We start from the raw sequence: 14877 nt of genomic DNA on the forward strand, positions 1-14877 counted from the left end.
GTGGCCAATAGGTCCAAGGTGAGTATTTAACCAAATAATAGCACCAGTCCTGAAAATATAATGTAGAGTGCCTAACCATGTAAGGTTGTGTGCATGTATATACAGTGAAACTTGGGTTTTGTTTTTGAGAGGGACCAAGCTGAAAGAACTAAAATGTGGGAAAATGTAAAATCGAGGAAAATTTTATAACATTTTGCTGTGTTGGGACAATCAAGATTGAATGAATCAAATGGAAAAATGGAAAATCTGGGAACGTAAAATCAGGATTCCACAGTATTGGTAGTTACACTAATTTCTGGAGAACTGGGACAAAACCTCGCACGAATAAATATACTGGTAGAAAAAATTATGTTTTACTTTGTAATATTAATCTAGAGGGCACCAGCTAGACAAAAGGTAATCCATAGTACTTGACAAAAGGTTGCTAATCGATCCCCTGGATAGGAATGCATAATATAATTTCTCATTATTTAGAGCCTAGCCAATCTCATGATAGACATGATAACATATATATTAAAAACATGAATGCAATTAGAACCAACCACAGATAATTGTTAAAACACAACTACAATACAAATATGTATGTTTACTACATTCTCAAAACTCACCTTAAAGAAACCCAAAGGTCCCAACTTGGCTGTATAAACAATAAGGGCCCACATATTCTGCAACAAACAATGACTCCATTAACACATGAACCAAAAAAAGTACTACTGAGCAATATCCACTTTCAACTGTGAAAACATGTCATGGGAGTACTTTGCTTAAAATGTATCTACAAATTTATCTTTTTCTGAAAACATGTACTGACATAAAATCAAGCACTGTAGCTTTGTAATTAATGCAGCGAACGGATTTATATGTAGTAAAAATGTGCTCAATATGTAAATAGATATTTAGTTATTTTCACCAAAATATGGACTTCAAATTGTTAAAATTTACCTTTTTAATACAAGACACTACACGAGCTACATAAAATACAGTCTCAGCATTGTAACTATTACCATGACTGTCTTGAAGAAAAGCCAGAAGAGAATCAAGTATGTATGCTTCTGGTGCTGCTGTTGGCCATGCAACTCTAGTAGCAAGGTTGAGGACGTAAACATTTGTTTGTTTAATGCCACTTTGGACTTTGTCAGTTATTTGCAAAAAATGACCCAACTCTTTCAGTCATACGGGGGCATGTAGTTATTGTGTAAATATGGAGTATATGTTAAAAAGTCCTGAAATATGGAAATAATATGTAAAAATAACTAAAATATGTAAAATATGAGCCAAACACTATATGTACAAATATGAAAAATAAAAACTGCGCAAAGATAATACAAAAAATAGCTGATTTCAGCTTCATACATAAATATGTGTCATCCTCCATGGCTGTGCAGTCTAAGGTGCTGTGCTTTGGACTCTGACTGCAGGATGGCAAAGGTTTGAGTCTGCCTGGGTTCAGTCTTTGGGTTCTCGGCCTGTGTACAGGACCGGTGGCAACCCACCACTGTGAGGAAATTGGGGGAGATACGAGTGATTAGCATAACCCGGTCTCAGAAGTCTCCTATAATGGCTGAGGGTTCGACGTGCTGACCCCACGTCACCCCATTACCAGTTGAAAATCTCCACACCTTTAGGTAGGATCGTGGAATGGAGACTGTCAGTCGGGAGATCGGCCTAGGCCCTTCAAGGGCTGTCAAACCACGGGTTATTACATAAATATGTATTTATATATAAATCCATGTCCTGGAATTGTGAAGTTATACCCAGCACTGATTCATTCAGACTCACTATTTTACTCCAACAGTATAATTTTTCTATTTTTTATCATAAACGTCTGTCCTTTTGTCCGAATATGTTTCAATCTAACTAACTAACTCTCTAGCGTTCTTAAACCTGAAGGTTCATGGCTGCAGCAACACAGGCCTTCCATCTGTCCCTATCTTGAGCAAGATCTACATACTCCTTTCCATCCCTACCGATTTCCTTTAGGTCTATCACAACGTTGTCCCTCCATCTTCATCTTGGTCTTCCTACAGGTCTCTTATAATCAGGTTTCCCAACAAGAATCCTGTAAACTCCTCTTTCCTCTCCCATTCGCGCCACATGGCCTGCCCACCTAACTATTCTTCATTTAATTATTCTAATAATATCTGGACATGAATACAAATTATGTAGTTCTAAATTATGTAACCTTCTCCACTCACCTGTCTCCTCATCCCTTTTAGGTCCAAATATTTTCCTAAGTATCTTATTTTCAAATACTCTCAATTTATGTTCCTCTTTCAATGTAAGTGACCAAGTTTCACACCCATATAATACTACAGGCAAAATTACTGTTGTGTATATATTTTAACTTTTAGTTTCTTAGATATTAAACGAGAAGACAAATGTTTATGAAGAGAGAAGTAACATGCATTTTCTGATTTAAGCAGTGGCGTGCGGTGCTAAATCAGGCAGGGGAACAGGTGACCTGCACTTGCCCCTCCCCTCCCATACCTGTCGTAATATAATACAGTAAACCAAGTAAAATTCAACCCTTGTTGAAATGAACCAAATAAACATACGAAACATATGTTAAAAATTTTCAGAAGTGACATACATGAAGCACGTTAAAATTATGAAAATACTAATGTTAAAGCAAATATGATATAATGTAAAGAAAACATTAAAAACAAAATTGTTGATGCGCAACAAAGGAAAAATTAATAAAAGCAATTTATGATTGATCAGAAAAAAAATGTTTTGTCGAAACCGGTTTCATCTCTCCATTTGTAGATTAAGTTGACATTTTTTTCCCTAGAGTTGAGCATTGTAATTCAAACGTCCTTAATGCAATAATGGCAATCAGATGGCCGAGTTTTTTCATGACGTCCGCTAGATTTGTAGAAATTGTGACAAAATCCGAACTGTTCCAAACTCCCTCTCGGGAACAAACAAGGACAACAAAAATTTGCCACTGGAAGAGTATCCAGTTAATTATTTTACAGAGTTGTAGTAACTTGTTTGAAAAATGCCTTGTGTACGATTTCGTTTTAGTTTCTAATTAGGTTAGGATAGGTGTATGTCTGCTGTCTTTTCTGTAAAGTTCAATGTACTTAGGGTGACCAGACGTCCTCTTTTATCCGGACATGTCCTCCTTTTTAGGTGTCTGTCCGGCGTCCGGGCAGATTTTTTAGAAATCGGTAAATGTCCTCCTTTTTCGGAAAGATTGATTGATCCATTGAGTTGGTGTTTTAAGTCCACTTATGCACAGTAAGGCTAATTAGGACTGGTCCTACAGTTTAAAGTTGGATCCGAACCACTATCCGTCTCCACCAGGTATCGAACCCGGGGCCCCTTGATTACAATGCGACGACGCTACCACTGCCTCATCGGAGAGGCCCCTTTTTCGGAAAGAGTGCAGCATCAACTATAGCGAATGTGCTGCACAGGCAATGTATCAATACCGACGATCATAATTTGCTATTTTACATGGGGCGCATGATCAAGTTTTTCTGAACGTGTCATCATCATTATATTTCTAACTTGTTGCTTCTACTTCTGAGGGAGCCCCAGATTGCCTGCGGGAACGCATACAGTCTCTGAAGTTCTGTTTGGAGTCACACATACGCAATACAGAAATGCATAGTGAGAATTTTGATTATTGAGTAATAGTTACTTTTACTAAAGTGTAAATTCAACAATAAAAGCATGAAAATATTAACGTTTTAAGGATGGAAGAATCAAACATGAGGCAGAGTGTCAAGTAGGCGTACGCAGGGATGCAATTGTGTTCTGGTGGGACGGAACGGTATACAGTATACAATATATATCATAATTGCAGTTTTTAACTTTCGTTTTAAAAGTTGTGCAAATGCAAAATTTGTAATCGGGGCTCATTTTCAAAGGTGTTTGCATTTACGTCTTTGGTTTTTCACAAGTCCATTGCTGTTTACATTTGAAAACTTTGATCTTCTCAATATTTGTGGAGGGGTTGCAGCCCCATCAGCCCCTCCCCATCTGTGTCAGCGGCTGTCACATTTCCCTGTTGATGAAAGAGTGCCAGAAATGTTCGCATCATTAAAATGTTTCTTGTTCAAACCTAAACTACCTAAACTTTTAATTCAGTTTCTTTCGGAAATAGGTTAAGCGAAACTTACTTGTTTCATTTGCATTCACATATGGGGATATTTCATTCCAAAATCCAAAGGATTTGAAAAGGAACACATTTGCGTGCTTAAAATTATAGATACTCTTAGTTATGATTGTTAGAGCATTTATTAGAAGATTGCTTTCTGTGTTTAAAGGTAAGAGGAAATTATTGAAAGTGCTGAAAAAGATGGATTTGTTAAAGAGGTAGAACAATATATGTTGCTTGTGAGTCTTGTTGATGAATTTGAATGATTTAAGTGAAGGAATAAAACAAATCGGAAATACAGTGATGTTAAAAAATGTATGGAAATCTATGGTTTAAATTAAAGGAATTTATATTGATGATGTTAAAGTTTTTACTAATTTTTCATCTTAAAGCAGTTTGTTGGTGGTAATTCTGAATTAGAAAATGTAAATGAGAAATAGACTAAATATTTCCATTCAAGTAAGTCTGCCGAATGTTATTCAGAACTACTCAAAATATAGCAAAATATTTATTTTCTGTGCCGCGACAACTTAATACAAATGTTGAGAGAATTTTCTCACAAATATCAACAAATTGTTGGAGAAAGTCAGATCTCGTACCCCTGCGGAACGAAAAACTTACTTACCTGAGGGGGCTCAAAAGCCCATACTTTGTTTTATCACTAAAATTCAAGAAACCGTCACTGCTTGTCTTGTTGTTTATATAAATACAGATGCCGGCGGAGTGGTTAACACATCACGCTACGCGCATCCATTCGTCACTCATCTCCATCTTCAAAAGTGGCACAAAAAGCGAAATAAAATAAAGAAAATCAACCAAAAGCAATCAAGATAAGTACAGTTATTTAATAATTTTAATAATTACAAAAATTAACATCATAAATGAGAAAAATAACCACTTGTTGTATGATTGTCACACACACATTTTATACACTGAACCTCACAAAAACAATATTATTTATCCATCAAAGTTTTTTTTTCGTGTTTATGTAGTTGCTGTTATTTATAAATAATTATTACTATAAAATACCATTGTTACTAACCATTTGTGCACTGCCATTATCAATGGCACGAATAACATGCATCCAATAAAAGGGGAGTTGCCTGAATTTTCCCTTTACGTTGCATTTTATGTCTTTATGAACAAATGTAATACCGAAATATTTTGAACACTCTAGGGAACATTGTAATTTATATTTTTTTTTTTCTAAAAATATTCAGTTGAAAAATCTAAGAAGTAGACAGCCCCCCCCCCCCTTTTTTGGATAAGCTAAGGTTAAGGGTAGGTGTCCTCTTTTTTTTGGGTTTTGTCCTCCTTTTTAGCCATGCTCTGTCCTCTTTTTTTGAATGTATGTGTCTGGTCACCCTAAATGTACTAAAAGCTTTCGTCTTCAGCCGGTCGATCATACAACATTCGCTTGCTTGTCCTGCGCTGCGCTTGTCTTGCTGGTGGAACAGGTGGATGCGAGCTGTTCCCTCGGAAGCTATTTCGCAGCGTTTAGCCAAGGCATTTAGCAGACGCTGAGGCTCTAGAAGACTTTTCCAGTTCGTTATGACTGGCAGACGCAATTTTGCAATGAGATTAGGAAACTATAGACTTACTACACTCCAAACTATCACTACGACGCCATTAAGCTTTAGCACATAGCAAAAACTCGAAGGAAAACGAATTCGCTATGTCTCTCGTAGGGAACAGCCTGAGAGTTCAGCTTCCGCGGTGGGAAGTGGCTCCATGAGGATCGTTTAAATTCGCGCGTAGTCGGAAATACTCGGCGTCAGACAGGGTGGGACGACGAGGGTAGGTGAAGTTACAGCGCCTTGAATAACGTAGTGTGGAAAAAGCGCATGGTTCTGCTACAGCACCTAGAATGTAGTGAAGTAAACAAACTTCCAGTCAGGCTGAAAGTTTTTCTTCGGCGTGTTGATTACGGAAGAAAGAAGTGTTCTTATTATGTTATTATAGATAATTTAAATAGCTAAAAAGGGCGATAAGTAGAAGGGAACAGCCTGTTCCCTCTGTTCCATGGAGGGACCGCCACTGGATTTAAGCCTACTTTTTATTTCCTCTTTAATATAATTTTCACATGTTAATATTACTCCTAAGTATTTGAATTTGGAAACTGGTTCAAACGAGTTGTTATCAATAATTAGATTTTGATTATTACCCAACACTTGGTTTCGGCCTGTAAGCATATATTTAGTTTTCTCTTTGTTAACTTCCAAACCTATCTCTTTAGCAGTTTTGAAAAATATTTTAGCATTATTCTTGATTGTATTTATATCATCCCCTAATAAGTCTACATCATCTGCATATGCTAACAACCAAGTCACACTGCTTCATTCTAGTCCTTCGTTAGTTTCTTTTACCTTCCTAACAGCATATTCTAAGGCAAAATTAAAGAGCAATGGAGATAATGCATCTCCTTGTTTTAACCCATCATGAATTGTAAATTTGTCAGACACATTAATACCCACATGAATTTTACTCTCTGTTTCACTGGTGCATACTTTTATCATACTAACAAGCTTCTTAGGTATTCCAAACTCTACGAGGGCCACTATTTATATTTTGAGCCTTGGCAACACTGATTGAAGTTAGGCGCGATTTGACGTTTGCACGGAATTGTCTGGCATTATTGACAATAACGTACTTCAAATGTTTTGTCAATAGCTTGATTTGTGTTGTTTATGTTGCCTTGGAGATTGCACGACAACAATAAAATGGAATTAACTCGTGAACATTTTCGTGCGATGATTTTTTACGATTTTCGACGTGGATTATCAAGACAAGAGTGCATCGATCAACTTACTTCCACATTTGGCGATGAAGCCCCATCCCTTGCCACTGTGAAACGCTGGTATAACAAATTTAATCGTGGCCGCCATTCGCTCACCGACGAGATTCGCGAAGGTCATCCGAAATCAGTTGTTGTTCAAGAAAACATTGATGCTGTGCAAAACCTAATACTGCAAGATCGTCATGTGACATACTGTGAGATTGAGGCAACCATAGGCATTAGTTCCACCAGCATATATAAAATATTACATGATCCCATTTAGGTGTGAGAAAGGTATGTTCTCGTTGGATCCCACACAATTTGACAAAAATTCAAAAAGACGCTCGCGTCAATTGGTGCAAACAAATGCTCAATAAATACAATCCTGGTGCTTCAAAAGACGTATATAAGATTGTAACAGGTGACGAATCATGGATATATGCATATGAGCCGGAACGTAAACAGCAGTCGACTGTATGGGTGTTTCAAGATGAACCCAATCCAACAAAAGTTGTTCGCGCTCGAAGCACATCGAAACAAATGGTCGCCTGTTTTTTCTGGAAAACTGGTCATGTGGCAACTGTGCCTTTAGAGGAACATAGAACGGTCAACTCTGAATGGTACACAACAATTTGTTTGCCAGAGGTCTTCGGTCAAATACGGAAAACAAACAAACGCCGTCGGATCATTCTTCATCAAGACAATGCCAGCTGTCACACATCTCGTCTAACAACCGACTTTATGAACAGTCAAAAAATCGAATTGATGGGTCATCCGCCGTGCAGTCCTGATTTGGCACCCAATGACTTCTTCTTGTTCCCGAATGTCAAGAATAAATTGCGTGGACAATGATTTTCGTCGGCGGAAGATGCCGTTGATGCGTTCAAAAACCATATTATGGAGGTGTCTCAAGAAGATTGAAAAAACGGCTTTGACAAATGGTTCGAACGAATGCAAAAGTGTATTGACCATAAAGGAGAATACTTCGAAAAACAATAAAGCAGTTTTCAATGCCAAATTCCTGTTTTTTCATTGTTAGGCTCAAAATATAAATAGTGACCCTCGTACTAATATATTATATAATTTATCTCTTTTGACCGAATCATATGCTTTTTTGAAATCAATGAATAGCTGATGGACATTTTGATTATATTCCCACTTTTTTCAAGTGTCTGTCTAATGTGATAAATTTGATCTGTAGTTGATCTGTTACGTTCAAATCCACATTGATAATCACCTATAATTTCATTATCATATGGGGTTAGTCTTGTTAAAAGAATGTTAAATAATATTTTACATGTTGTTGAGAGTAGAGAAATTCCACGGTAATTATTGCAGCTCATTTTATCACCTTTTTTAAACACAGGAACAATTATGGATTCTTTCCACTGTTGAGGGATTTCTTCTTTATTCCATATTAAACAAATTAATTTATGAATTTGACATTAACAAATTTCCACCATATTTAGTTAATGTTTCAATCCAACACCACAATAGGAAAATGTGAGATGAACATGAGTTTTGTCTTCCGAATTTCAGGCTGACCTCGGGATTCTTTAGGAATAGTTTTAATCCTTTTTAACTATTTAACCCTTCCATCCCTGAAGAGTGATCGAGGTTAGTCCAAAAATTTGGAAGACAAACCAAGCTATGTATGTGATATTTATTTTAATATGTTGGCAACACATGGTGTAAATTACCAATAGCAAAACTGTCAACATATTATAAAGTAGATTTTGCAGTTCACACAAAAAACAGCAAAGCTATATTTATCATTGCAACCCAAATAAGATCCAGATAAAAAGCAATTCTCGGGGCTAAAAATCCATAATTTAATTTCCAGTCAGCAGACTAACAAAACATAAAATTTGACTCGTATGTCTTTACACTGTGTATACTCTTGTTTCGAAAGTACTGTCAGGTTTTCTTTTTCTGCTTATCCAGGCAGTATTTCAAACTATGAAAGAAAAGAAACCTCACAAACTTTTTTCAGGTAGTCTTTTATTTCTTTAGCTATCACCAACAAAAAGATTTGTTAAGAAAGTCAGATTTAACCTTTAGTGGACTGGAACGTTTCCTGCATGTGCCTTGCAAACTTGCCATGATGTTGAAAAGTAAAATTATCATAGCAAGGAAACTTTGTCACAGAGAGATGAAATCAGTTTTTTTAATGAAGGACTCTTAGCAGAGGTGAAATTTAACTTTTTACCTGCCAATAATGAATGCTAAAGGAAGAAAATTCCCAGCGGTAGGAGCTCAGATGAGTTCTTTTCCGAGGCGAGCCTCAGCAACTGGGCGGGTCGCAGGTGGCGGATAGCGAACGGCCATCAGATATGATGGTTAGCTGCGAATAAGGCAGTGCCGAATAAGCAGTCCCGGACCGAGGCGGCAGTGCTATCAGGGTCTGGGAGAGGTTGGTTTTTGGCAGGACCATCCTCAATAAAAACCCAGAAAAGCCCCTTTGATAGCACTGTGTCATGGCGAGAAAGTGCCGCCATCAAATAAGCACTGCCCCTGCTGCCTTGCAGGGAGGGGAGGGATCCCCAAAGGCTAAGGGAAGGAAACCCTAACAGAAAACCAAGGGGTAGGGAGGACTCTTTAGGCATGGTGAAGCCAGCCTCCCTAGGGGAGTAAACCCCAAATAAAAATCCTGGCCCCCCAAGCGTGGGGGTTTGGCGTGGGACTGACCATTCTACCCAGTAAAAGCACCAATTGTTGAGAAGCCTTCAAATCAGAGAGCCGGACTGGAATATGTAAGACGAACTGGCAAGAATAAGGTTATGAGAGTAGGATCATGGAACGTATTATCTCTATACAGAACTGGAGCCCTAAGAAACCTTACCGAAGAGTTTAATAAATACAAGCTTGATATTCTTGCATTACAGGAAATTAGGTGGACTGGGAAGGATGTGTTGGAGCAGAAAGACACAGTAATATATTATAGCTGTGGAGAAAAACATGAGTTTGGAACAGGTTTTTTAATAAAGAAGAAGATGAAAAATCTTGTAATGGATTTTAAGGCAATAGATGATAGAACCTGCATTTTAAGAGTTAGGGGAAAGTTCCATAACTACAGCTTGATAACAACCCACGCACCAACAGAGGATAAATCTGAGGAAGAAAAGGATGCTTTCTATGATAAATTGGAGAGGGTTTACGATTCATGCCCCCAATATGATATCAAAATAATTCTTGGAGATTTTAATGCAAAGGTAGGCAGGGAAATCTGGGCTAAACCTGTGATAGGATCTCATAGCCTGCACCATGAGAGTAACAATAATGGAATAAAACTGATTGATTTTGCAAATAGGCATCAAATGATCATAGCAGGCACCTTTTATCCTCACAAAGATATACATAAAGCAACATGGAGAACTCCAGATGGGAGATCAAGTAACCAGATAGACCATGTAATTTTAGATAGTAAACACAAATCAAGCATTTTAGATGTACGTAGTTTTAGGGGAGCAAATGTGGACACAGATCACTACCTGGTGATTGCCAAGATCAAGAACAGAATATCATGTATACACAAAAGGCAAGAAAGTAAAATCACAAAATATGATATATATAAATTGAAGGAAAAAGACAGAAAGAAAACATATCAGCAAAAGATTACTGATAGACTGAAAAACCTGGAAGATGGCGTGAACAACACCAATCCCAATGAAGAGTGGTGTAAAATACGAGATGTAATAATAAAAGTAGCAGATGAGGAAATAGGGGAAATGAAGAAACAAAACCGTAATGAATGGTTTGACGAGGAGTGCAAGGAGATAACCAAGCAGAAAAATGAAGCATACAGAAATATGATACAAAGTTATTTTACAAGAGCAAAGCTAGAAGTATATAGAGAACTGAGAAGGAAGGAAAAGAAAATACATAAGAGAAAGAAAAAAGAGAGTGTGGAAAGTAAAATGAGACAAGTGGAATCATTTAATGGAAAACGAGAGAGTAGAAGATTCTATAGAACTGTCAATGAAATGAGAGGATTCCAAACTGGAGCATATATATGTAAGGATAAAGACGGACGACTGTTAAGTAATGACCAGGATATTTTAATTAGATGGCAGGAACATTTTAATGAACTTTTGAATGAACAATACCAGAATGGAAGTGGAATGGAGCAAGAACAGAATCAGCATACGGAAGAAGATCAGAATGTAACAAGTCCCCAGCTTAATGAACAGGAAAAGCAGGGACCTAGCCTTGAAGAAGTTAAGAGTGCCATTGAGAAGCTGAAAAACAATAGAGCGCCAGGATCTGACAAAATAACAGCAGAGATGATGAAACTTCACGGAAGGGACTTCTTGAGAAGCATTCAAAATCTACTAGATAAAATATGGAAGGATGAAGAAATCCCATCACAATGGGAAGAAGGTATAATATACCCCATATATAAGAAGGGGGATCGCCTACAAACAGAAAATTATAGAGGCATCAGCAAACTTAACACCGGATACAAAATTCTCTCTAATATACTTTTCCGAAGGCTCTCCCCATATGTAAATAAAATAATAGGTGACTACCAATGTGGCTTTAGAGAGGGAAAATCGACCTCAGACCACATACATACAATTAGACAGATATGCGCAAAGACAAAAGAATTTGGAATAAATACATATCACCTCTATATAGATTTTAAATCTGCGTATGATACCATACGAAGGAACAATCTGATTGAAGCCATGAGGGAATTCAACATCCCACAGAAATTAGTAAATCTAGTAGAAGAGACTCTAAAAAAAGTGCGATGTAGAGTACAAATAAGAAATCAGCTATCTCAAGAATTCGAAACAAAACAAGGATTGCGTCAAGGAGATGCCCTGTCATGTATGCTATTCAATATCGCACTAGAAAAGGCTGTCAGAGAATCAGGTATAGACACTAGAGGAACCATAATAAACAAGTCAGTGCAAATGATGGCATATGCAGATGATGTGGTTATAATAGCTAGAACAACAAGAGCATTGCGTGAAGCTGTAGCTAATCTCCTTACAGCAGCAAAAAAAATGGGGCTTGCAGTAAATGCTGCTAAAACAAAATATATGGAAATAACCAAGGTGCATACTAGTACTACACATTTTGAAGTTAACGGGCTCTCCTTTGAGAGAGTACAGGAATTTAAATATCTTGGTGTGTATATAACAGAAAAAGGAGATTCTCTGACAGAGATTCAACACAGAATAAGTATGGCAAATAGAAGTTACTTTGGACTTGGAAAACATATGAAGTCCCGGTATATCAGAAGGAAAACAAAAGTTAAGCTATACAAAACGTTAATAAGACCTATTTTAATGTATGGATGTGAATCATGGATTATAACTAAGAATGCTGAGACAATGATCGGAAGTTTTGAAAGGAAGATCCTGCGCAGGATCTATGGTCCTATATGTGAAAATGGATTTTGGAGAAGAAGATACAATAATGAACTATATCAACTCTACCAAGATATAGATATTGTGAAGGAAATTAAACTAATACGGTTAAGGTGGCTAGGACATATATACCGAATGCCAGATAACTCGATGTGCAAAAAGATAACGTTTATGCATATGGAGGGCAGGAGAAAAGTAGGAAGACCACCTTTAAGGTGGGTTGATTCGGTAGAAGAGGACTTAAGTATGCTGGGAGTTAGGAGTTGGAGAAGGAAGGCGCTGGATAGAGATGGATGGCGGAAGATTCTGAAGGAGGCCGGGGCCTGTGATGGGCTGTAGCGCCAGAAAAGAAGAAAGGAAGAAAATTGAAATTTTACACAAAAATTGCCCTGTGGCTACCACAATAGACCAAAGTGAATGATGAAACATGTGTAGAAGTGGTACATTCCTACACCCATGCAAAGTTTTGTTGAAAATAGGCAGATACTTCTTGGGGGGGGATAATAACAATATATAAGAAAGCAGTATTGCTATTTTATGAAAAAAAAAAATCTGGAAAATCGCTTTAGCGTCGGCTATATGGATGCTGGGTGCACCAAATTTGCAGGGAAGGATGACCAGTGGCAAAGCATCCTATGAGGCCAGGAGGCCGGGCCTACCCACGCCATTACTCTTTTGAAGGTGTATTTACTTATTTCGTCAAAACATATGTAATGCAATGCAAAAGTTTGGAATTTTCATTTATGATAATTACAAAAAAATTCTAACCCTGTCCAGTATACAAACTTTCCATGGAGTGAGGCACATTTGATGGGGCCTCTTCTCTTCACATTTTCTCACACGGTTGTATATGCGGGAAGCCTAAGCTTGTGAGTACTGTACGTATGCTTATAATGTGCTGATGAGGCCGGACTCACGGTGTTACCCACTAGGACGAACAGAATACCAGCAACACTGCATATCCACCAGGGTTGGAAGTTTGTGGTGTACCAGCATTTTTTATAAACATTAGCCTGTGTTCGTGCAGAGAGATTTCTATTTCATTGTACATTCTCCATATTTTGTATGAAACTTAGGTTTTCCTTCCTTTCATCGACAAGAGAAATTGAAAATTACAGAGTACTGTAGTTCTGACTTCGTTTTCTGGTGAGAGTGCTGATGGTCTTGTCGATTCACCCAACACAGTAGCGTAAACAGAAAGTCTAAATAACTTATAATTGTAAAGTAAGTCTTCCTACCAAATTGAGTAAATTAAAATGCTAGTTATGCCTTATATTTACAAAGTAGTTTTACTTTCACTGGAAATAGAATAATTTTTATTGTGAATGGGGATTCCCTCGCTTGATCCCTGTCTGTGAAAACTTACCTCCTGATGCTACAGGGAGCATGACTTGTGGCGGTAGAGCTTTGTTTGTGATTCGTGTTGTGTGCAGCGATCAGATTTATGCAAGAAAGTGCTGGATTGAAATGCAAGAACAACAAGAACAATTGAGTTCTTAATTGAGTGAAGATGTAATCATCGGGAAGGTAGGACCCACTTTTGGTCTTTCATGTTTCCTTCTTATAACAATCATTTCTAAAATGTTTTCAACTCTATTTTCCTTTGCAAGTAGCAGTGGCAAGTGACAGCAAAATTTTAAAAAAAATTAAAAGTTGTTGAAACGTTATTTAATGCATTAACACTGTCGTCGAATAGATAATACAAGCAGACATTTTTTTATGCAGCTGACACAAGCGAAGAGGTAGGCAGTTTCGTTTACCCTGAAGGGATAACAAGAGTAGAGGGCGGAAATGAGAGTACAATGCAAGGGAAGACTTTTTTGGGTTTAGGACAAAGAGTGTTATGGGGTTATTGCGCGGGCCATGTCTGTTTCAGCTCTCGCGGAACAGGCCAGTGTTGTCACATTGGATTGGCAGAAAAGAGCTAAATTGCACCTAAAAATTGAGATTCTATTCTCTCGAGCAACTACATTTATTATAACCTGTTTATATGTTACATAGTAACCTGTCGTGTTGCCGGGTCCCAAACAAGGATCCTATGTTCTATTATCACGTAAAGGTGTCTACTAACACAAGGGGTAGAACAAACTAGGATGCGAAGTATACACACTGAATGAGAGATGTCACCTTTACCTATGTTTTTTCTTGAAAGCCCCGTAGTGGTCAATGTTTCCTGATCCTCTTTAATTCAGTCTCTATACATTCTCATTGTCACGATTAGCATAGAGCAGAACAAATGAGATGAAAATATTCAAAATTTAAATTATGTTTACTTCCACATACAGGTGTCAGAAATTCATTTATCTAGAAAGCCAAGACTGGAATTAACTAGAACCATTCCTTTAGTTATACAACAGATAACAATGGTATTTTCCTCAGTGCGAGGAAGTCTTGCTAAAAAAAACTAAGTTGGCAGCAGTAGAATGTACTAAACTGACAGTCGCTGAAAGTGCGGAATTCTGTCATCTGCTCACGGCACAAACGTCATACTGACCCGAAGATTATGGGGTTCTTCTAGCCCTTTTCACCTCAATTGCAAAATAAATAAATAAATTTATAAAAAAAGTGAAGAATAATTGACAACAGGGCTCGAGCACTATTCGTTGGATTTTCAC

General features: G+C 37.5%; 1 protein-coding gene across 3 annotated transcripts in view; it reads right to left on the reverse strand.

Annotated features, from left to right (window-relative positions):
• LOC145989934 (mitochondrial dicarboxylate carrier-like) overlaps nt 1-14877 on the reverse strand; it is a 51341-nt gene that overhangs the window by 9734 nt on the left and 26730 nt on the right. For all 3 annotated transcript variants that reach the window (XM_083125462.1, XM_083125463.1, XM_083125460.1), the window contains exon 7: nt 609-665. In XM_083125462.1, the coding sequence (XP_082981588.1) occupies nt 609-665 (57 nt within the window). The remainder of the gene's footprint in view (nt 1-608; nt 666-14877) is intronic.

Source organism: Lepisma saccharinum, chromosome 7, assembly GCF_977018435.1.
Source record: "Lepisma saccharinum chromosome 7, izLepSacc3.1, whole genome shotgun sequence".
NCBI lineage: Eukaryota > Metazoa > Arthropoda > Insecta > Zygentoma > Lepismatidae > Lepisma > Lepisma saccharinum.